Raw genomic sequence first — 8,070 nt, forward strand, 5'->3', positions numbered from 1 at the left:
TCTGTAGGCCTGATGTTTTCTAGTAGTTATTTTGTCTGTAGGGCTGATGTTTTCTAGTAGTTATTTTGTCTGTAGGACTGATGTTTTCTAGTAGTTATTTTGTCTGTGGGCCTGATGTTTCCTAGTAGTTATTTTGTCTGTAGGGCTGATGTTTTCTAGTAGTTATTTTGTCTGTAGGGCTGATGTTTTCTAGTAGTTATTTTGTCTGTAGGACTGATGTTTTCTAGTAGTTATTTTGTCTGTAGGGCTGATGTTTTCTAGTAGTTATTTCGTCTGTAGGGCTGATGTTTTCTAGTAGTTATTTTGTCTGTAGGCCTGATGTTTTCTAGTAGTTATTTTGTCTGTAGGACTGATGTTTTCTAGTAGTTATTTCGTCTGTAGGGCTGATGTTTTCTAGTAGTTATTTTGTCTGTAGGACTGATGTTTTCTAGTAGTTATTTTGTCTGTAGGACTGATGTTTTCTAGTAGTTATTTTGTCTGTAGGACTGATGTTTTCTAGTAGTTATTTTGTCTGTAGGACTGATGTTTTCTAGTAGTTATTTCGTCTGTAGGGCTGATGTTTTCTAGTAGTTATTTTGTCTGTAGGACTGATGTTTTCTAGTAGTTATTTTGTCTGTAGGACTGATGTTTTCTAGTAGTTATTTTGTCTGTAGGGCTGATGTTTTCTAGTAGTTATTTTGTCTGTAGGACTGATGTTTTCTAGTAGTTATTTTGTCTGTAGGACTGATGTTTTCTAGTAGTTATTTTGTCTGTAGGGCTGATGTTTTCTAGTAGTTATTTTGTCTGTAGGGCTGATGTTTTCTAGTAGTTATTTTGTCTGTAGGACTGATGTTTTCTAGTAGTTATTTTGTCTGTAGGGCTGATGTTTTCTTGTAGTTTTTTTGTCTGTAGGACTGATGTTTTCTAGTAGTTATTTTGTCTGTAGGACTGATGTTTTCTAGTAGTTATTTTGTCTGTAGGGCTGATGTTTTCTAGTAGTTATTTTGTCTGTAGGACTGATGTTTTCTAGTAGTTATTTTGTCTGTAGGACTGATGTTTTCTAGTAGTTATTTTGTCTGTAGGGCTGATGTTTTCTAGTAGTTATTTTGTCTGTAGGGCTGATGTTTTCTAGTAGTTATTTTGTCTGTAGGACTGATGTTTTCTAGTAGTTATTTTGTCTGTAGGACTGATGTTTTCTAGTAGTTATTTTGTCTGTAGGACTGATGTTTTCTACTAGTTATTTTGTCTGTAGGGCTGATGTTTTCTAGTAGTTTTTTTGTCTGTAGGACTGATGTTTTCTACTAGTTATTTTGTCTGTAGGGCTGATGTTTTCTAGTAGTTATTTTGTCTGTACGACTGATGTTTTCTAGTGGTTATTTTGTCTGTAGGACTGATGTTTTCTAGCAGTTATTTTGTCTGTAGGAATGATGTTTTCTAGTAGTTATTTTGTCTGTAGGGTTGATGTTTACTAGTAGTTATTTTGTCTGTACGGCTGATGTTTTCTAGTAGTTATTTTGTCTGTAGGACTGATGTTTTCTAGTAGTAATTTTGTATGTAGGCTGATGTTTTCTAGTAGTTATTTTTTCTGTAGGGCTGATGTTTTCTTGTAGTTTTTTTGTCTGTAGGACTGATGTTTTCTAGTAGTTATTTTGTCTGTAGGACTGATGTTTTGTAGTAGTTATTTTGTCTGTAGGGCTGATGTTTTGTAGTAGTTATTTTGTCTGTAGGACTGATGTTTTCTAGTAGTTATTTTGTCTGTAGGACTGATGTTTTCTAGTAGTTATTTTGTCTATAGGGCTGATGTTTTCTAGTAGTTATTTTGTCTGTAGGGCTGATGTTTTCTAGTAGTTATTTTGTCTGTAGGACTGATGTTTCCTAGTAGTTATTTTGTCTGTAGGGCTGATGTTTTCTAGTAGTTATTTTGTCTGTAGGACTGATGTTTTCTAGTAGTTATTTTGTCTGTAGGACTGATGTTTTCTAGTAGTTATTTTGTCTGTAGGGCTGATGTTTTCTAGTAGTTATTTTGTCTGTAGGGCTGATGATTTCTAGTAGTTATTTTGTCTGTAGGGCTGATGTTTACTAGTAGTTATTTTGTCTGTAGGGCTGATGTTTTTTAGTAGTTATTTTGTCTGTAGGGCTGATGTTTTCTAGTGGTTATTTTGTCTGTACGGCTGATGTTTTCTAGTAGTTATTTTGTCTGTAGGACTGATGTTTTCTAGTAGTTATTTTGTCTGTAGGACTGATGTTTTCTACTAGTTATTTTGTCTGTAGGGCTGATGTTTTCTAGTAGTTATTTTGTCTGTAGGGTGATGTTTTCTAGTAGTTATTTTGTCTGTAGGGTGATGTTTTCTAGTAGTTATTTTGTCTGTAGGGTGATGTTTTCTAGTAGTTATTTTGTCTGTAGGGTGATGTTTTCTAGTAGTTATTTTGTCTGTAGGGTGATGTTTTCTAGTAGTTATTTTGTCTGTAGGGTGATGTTTTCTAGTAGTTATTTTGTCTGTACGGCTGATGTTTTCTAGTAGTTATTTTGTCTCGAGGGCTGATTTTTTCAGATGTTGTTTGTTTGTTGGTCGCGCGCTACATTTGCTGTCGTCTGTGTTTGTTTGTCGTACTTTTTCTTTTTTTTCGGTGTGAGCAAGATGGCGTCCTCGGAGCCGCCCTCTGTCTGTATCCAACACGGTGTGCGGGCTCAGCCTGATCCATATGTTCCGACACAGGCAATTCTCCTGGCTGTGGGAGACCGTGTCTTCTGCCGTGTCTTTCACCCGGGTCACCGTCTTCCATCGGATCACCGTGTTCCACCTGTGTCACCGTCTCCGCTGTTGCCCCGTTCATTCCCAGTGAGGTGTTTGAGCGGGAGCTGCAAGGTTTCGGGACGCTGGCCAGTGGTTTTAGGACTCTGGGGTTGAGCTGTACGGACGATAAAGTCAAACATTTCCAATCTCTCTGGGAGACAGGTTTTCATGCATCTGAATTGTCTGTGACAGACGCTGGAGGTTTCCTTCAGAGTGAAACATGGGAGGGACATTACATGGTGTACGCCAGCACAGGCAGCATTACATGTTCTGGGTGTGGGGATGTGGGGCACAGGCGGAACGCTTGCCCTCATAGGCCTGCCGAGGGGCAACCTGAGCCGGGGGCCGGGGACCGGGTTGGCTTAGGAGCACACTAACACTCATGCTCTGCTGGCTGAGGAGCCATCGGACGCCACTGCTCTGCGTGGGGACAGCGCCCCGCCAACTGATCCCGAGGCAGGGGAGGAATGCAGATAATTAGGCAGGGGAACAGTGAGGTGATTCGGGTGGTAAGAATGTGATTAATGATAGCCTGGCTGTCCCGAGTGTCACAACAGAAGAAAGAACAGGAGCAGAGGAGAAACCGGTACCAGGGAAAAAGCAGCGGAAAAGGGTCAGCAGCTGGACCCAACCATAGTCAGGCTGGTGGTGCAAAGGGGAGAAAGGGTGAGTCGGACGTTATGGAGAGTGTTACTGGTGAGGATAAGGTGGAGGAAATAGAGTATGACACTGACCCTGACTGTACCTCTGTTACAGACTCACAGTCACAAATTGACCTGTATTCACTTCAGGAAATAAATGATTTTCTAGATGACACTTTTGGAAAATCTGCGTAAGTATCTGAGTATTTTTCAGATATGGAAAATTTTATTGAAAGTGTGTCAGCTGTGCAGAAATTAGTTGGGGTCAATGTACCGGATGGGAAAAAAAACGTTTCCGTTTGAGAAAACATGTAACAGCTCTTAGAAAGTTGCCTAAGGCCAATAAAAGAAAAGGTTCTAAAAGGTTCAAGACTCAGTAAGTTAGGTCATGATGAGGGTGTTGCACTGGCTGAGCTTCCTCTTACTGCTGCTGTAGGAGCCACTGATACATGGAGCCAGGCTGGATGTCCATGACTGATGTTTTCCAGGACTTTCCCAGAAACTGGTTTCCACCAGGAACATCACCCTACAGCGCATAGTCGCTGCAGCAGGATCGGGTCTTGACAACACCGAGGCGGTAGGCTCAGCTGCTCAACATGAGGTCTACATGCTGCATGAAAGACTTTTTAAAGCTACTAAGCAAAAAAAACTGTCTGAAGAAGAGCTGACGATGATGAGGGACTACGACAGGGGAGCAAAGCTTCCACACAGAAATGAAATTTTTTTTCCAGAACTTGGGAGGGTATTGTGCTTAGTGGGAGATGATGAAGATCTGATTTTATTTTATTTTTTTCTAATTTGTGTAACGAGGGAACGTCCTGGCTGTATTATTGGCTTTGTTTTGTTTTATTTTATGTAAATTGTGTAAACACAACATCATTGCACGTTGTCCGTCTTGGGAGAGAGATCCTCCTCTGCTGCTCTCCCCGAGGTGTCTTCCTATTTTTCCTCCCTGTTAAAAGGTTTTTTAGGGAGTTGTTCCTCATCCGATGCGAGGGTCTAAGGACAGGATGTTGTGTTGCTGTAAACCTCCCGAGGCGAATTTGTGTTTGTTATGTTGGGCTATTTAAGTTTGAAATACTGTTTTGTTTTTGGGGGGGGGGGTTGGTTACAAATACTTGGTTAGACTACTCAATGGTCTTTTTTTCCCTGTAACTTTCACTATTTATTTATTTGTATGAGCCGGAGGATAAAGAGATGATTATGTTTGAATATCAGCTGCTGGACTGTAATGTATTCTGAATAAATGTACTTTCTAAAATCAAAACCTCTCTCTCTCTCTCTCTCTCTCTCTCTCTCTCTCTCTCTCTCTCTCTCTCTCTCTCTCTCTCTCTCTCTCTCTCTCTCTCTCTCTCTCTCTCTCTCTCCTCTCTCTCTCTCTCTCTCTCTCTCTCTCTCTCTCTCTCTCTCTCTCTCTCTCTCTCTCTCTCTCTCTCTCTCTCTCTCTCTCTCTCTCTCAAATTCAAATGGCTTTATTGGCATGACCTAACAATGTATATATTGCCAAAGCAAGTGTCCAAACATTGAAAAAAGCCAAACATCAATTGGAAAACAACACTGAAAACAAACACACTACAACAAAGAAACATAGTACAAGACAAAAGAACATACTGTCATCAAATATGGCAGCTACAATGTGTGTCAGGTGACAGTCACTCACTGTGCCTCACTTTATGGCAGGCAGCAACATAGACTGCTGCTAACTTACACTCACTGTGCCTCACTTTATGGCAGGCAGCAACATAGACTGCTGCTGACTTACACTCACTGTCCCTCACTTTATGGCAGGCAGCAACATAGACTGCTGCTAACTTACACTCACTGTGTCTCACTTTATGGCAGGCAGCAACATAGACTCACTGTGCCTCACTTTATGGCAGGCAGCAACACAGACTGCTGCTAACTTACAATCACTGTCCCTCACTTTATAGCAGGCAGCAACATAGACTGCTGCTGACTTACACTCACTGTCCCTCACTTTATGGCAGGCAGCAACATAGGCTGCTGCTGACTTACACTCACTGTCCCTCACTTTATGGCAGGCAGCAACATAGACTCACTGTGCCTCACTTTATGGCAGGCAGCAACATAGACTGCTGCTAACTTACACTGACCAGTTGGGTAAGGGGGTTGCTAGTACTCCTCAGCTCTGGGCATTGTAGGGCTTGGTGATGATACGAGAGGGGGTCACTTAGTTTTAGATGTGTCCAAAAGTTAACTGCTCTTGTTTGTCTGTTTAGTGTTAGTGGATATTGGTCTAATTCTGCCCTGCATGCATTGTTTGTAGCTTTCCTCTGGACCTGTAGGAGGATCTTACAGAACTCTGCATGCAGGGTCTCAGTGGGGTGTTTATCCCATTGAGTAAAGTCTTGTTTTGTAACTGGACCCCACACCTCACTGCCATAGAGTGCAAATGGTTCAATAACACACTCAATTAATCTTAACCAAATTCTAACTGGTATTTCTGCTTGTATATTTTTTATGGTGTAGAAAGCCCGGCATGCTTTCCCTCTCATCTCGTGAACTGCTTCATTAAAATGTCCAGTTGAACTTAGTTTTAGTCCTAGATAGGTGTAGTGTGTGCAGGACACTACATGTTTTGTACCAATTGAGAATTTAGGTAGAACCTCCTGAGATCTGGATCTTTTTTGGAATATCATTATTTTGGTCTTTTTGGGATTTACTGTCAGGGCCCAGGTCTGGCAGTAATGGTCTAGCAGATCCAGGCTCTGCTGTGGGCCATGTGCTGTGAGGGACAGCAGAACCAGGTCATCTGCAAAGACTAGGCATTTCACCTCCTGATGATGGAGACTTACCCTGGGGACAGAGGACTTTTCTAGTATAGTAGCCAATCCATTAATGTAGATATTGAAGAGTGCAGGGCTGAGGGTACAGCCCTGACAAACACCTTGCCCTTAGGTAAAGAATTCTCCCTCGCTCGCTCGCTCGCTCTCTCTCTCTCGTTTACCTTGTCTCTCTATCTCTATCGTTTACCGTCTCTCTGTCTCTGTCATTTGCCATGTCTCCATCTCTCTGTCATCTACTGTCTCTCTGTCATCGGTCGACGCTGTGTGTCTTTACAGTGTGCTGCATTGTTCACTCACTAAAGTAGAAACACAGTTATCATGAAAAAGAAACGGGCTGAGAAATCACAGCTTTTATGTACCATATACTGATATGAGACAATAGGAAATATTAACCACCATACACAACACATATTATTTATGCACACTAGTACACACACACACACACAAACACTGTCATGAGCCCAAGTTAGATGTGAATAAATTAGCCCGTCTCTTCTCCATCTCGGGCTCATGAATAAAAGATATGCTGGCTGAAGATGAACACAAAACACATTTACAGAGACACAAAATAGAAAACACAGTGCACGGGTACGAATGAATACATGTGTGTGTGCGCACGTGTGTGTGCGCACGTGTGTGTGTGTGTGTGTGTGTGTGTGTGTATGTATGTGTGTGCGTGTATGCTTGTGTGAATGGCTCATTCCAAATAGCTGCTAACAGCATAACGCTCTTTAACAGGATTAGAAGAGGGATTAGCTAATAGCTGACAGGGGGAACGAATACGGGAGAGAGGGAGAAGGAGCCAGACACAGTGATGGACAGTCGACAGACAGGTTGAGAGAAAAGAGGGCAGGGATGAGGCAAGACAGAGAAGTAAACACAGGGCAAGAAGGAAAAATAATGGTCAGATATCAATATTTTCCTTTATTTATTATTTTTCCACCTTTTTCTCCCCAATTGTATCTGACCAATCACCCCACTCTTCCGAGCCGTCCCGGTCTCTGCTCCACCTCCTCTGCCGATCCGGGGGAGGGCTGCAGACTACCACATGCCTCCTCCCATACACGTGTTGTCGCCAGCCGCTTCTTTTCACCTGACGGTGAGGAGCTTCACCAGGGGGACGTAGCGCATGGGAGGATCACGCTGTTCCTCCCAGTTCCCCCTCCCTCCTGAACAGGCGCCCCGACCGACCAGAGGAGGCGCTAGTGCAGCGACCAGAGCACATACCCACATCCGGCTTTCCACCCGCAGACACGGCCAATTGTGTCTGTATGGACTCACGACCAAGCCGGAGGCAACACGGGGATTCGAACCGGCGATCCTCGTGTTGGCAGGAAACGGAATAAACCGCTATGCTACCCGGACGCCCGCAGACATCAGTACTGATAACGGTCCTAATACTGCAGTGCGACTGGGGGGGCATCTGCAGTTACCTGATCAACTTTCCCCCGTCCTACTGTGGGGAGTCTTTGAAAGCCTACAAAAGCCTGGAGGGGTACAAATGGACGAAATCTGGATTGGTGACAAATATTCAGCTTTGGCGTCTACCGACTAAAAAGGGCTTTGTCGTCACTGGAAGGGTGAGTGTCCCTTCATGTGAGTTAAAGCTAGCATGAGCAGTGGGCAGTGTAATGTCATCGGTGTCATAACGTGTATGTAGCGTTAGCTGGTCTGTTTCTTCCATTTCCCAAGACGCAACTACATGATCACTGTGTGAGTGAACTTCGAAAGGCACCGCCTCATACATTAAGCTATACCTTCATGATAAACCTTCATGATAAACCTTTATGATAAACCTTCATGATAAACCTTTATGATAAACCTTCATGATAAACCTTTATGATAAAC

The 8,070-nt window shown here is 42.8% G+C and overlaps 1 protein-coding gene across 1 annotated transcript in view; it reads right to left on the reverse strand.

The window, feature by feature from the left end:
- Window positions 1–3,035: 3,035 nt before the first annotated feature.
- Window positions 3,036–8,070, reverse strand: part of si:ch211-159i8.4 (matrix-remodeling-associated protein 5) — a 34,599-nt gene continuing 29,564 nt past the window's right edge. The window contains exon 9 of the mRNA XM_056277921.1: window positions 3,036–3,107. Within this exon, the coding sequence (XP_056133896.1) occupies window positions 3,036–3,107 (72 nt within the window). The remainder of the gene's footprint in view (window positions 3,108–8,070) is intronic.

Source organism: Lampris incognitus, chromosome 1 (genome assembly GCF_029633865.1).
Source record: "Lampris incognitus isolate fLamInc1 chromosome 1, fLamInc1.hap2, whole genome shotgun sequence".
NCBI lineage: Eukaryota > Metazoa > Chordata > Actinopteri > Lampriformes > Lampridae > Lampris > Lampris incognitus.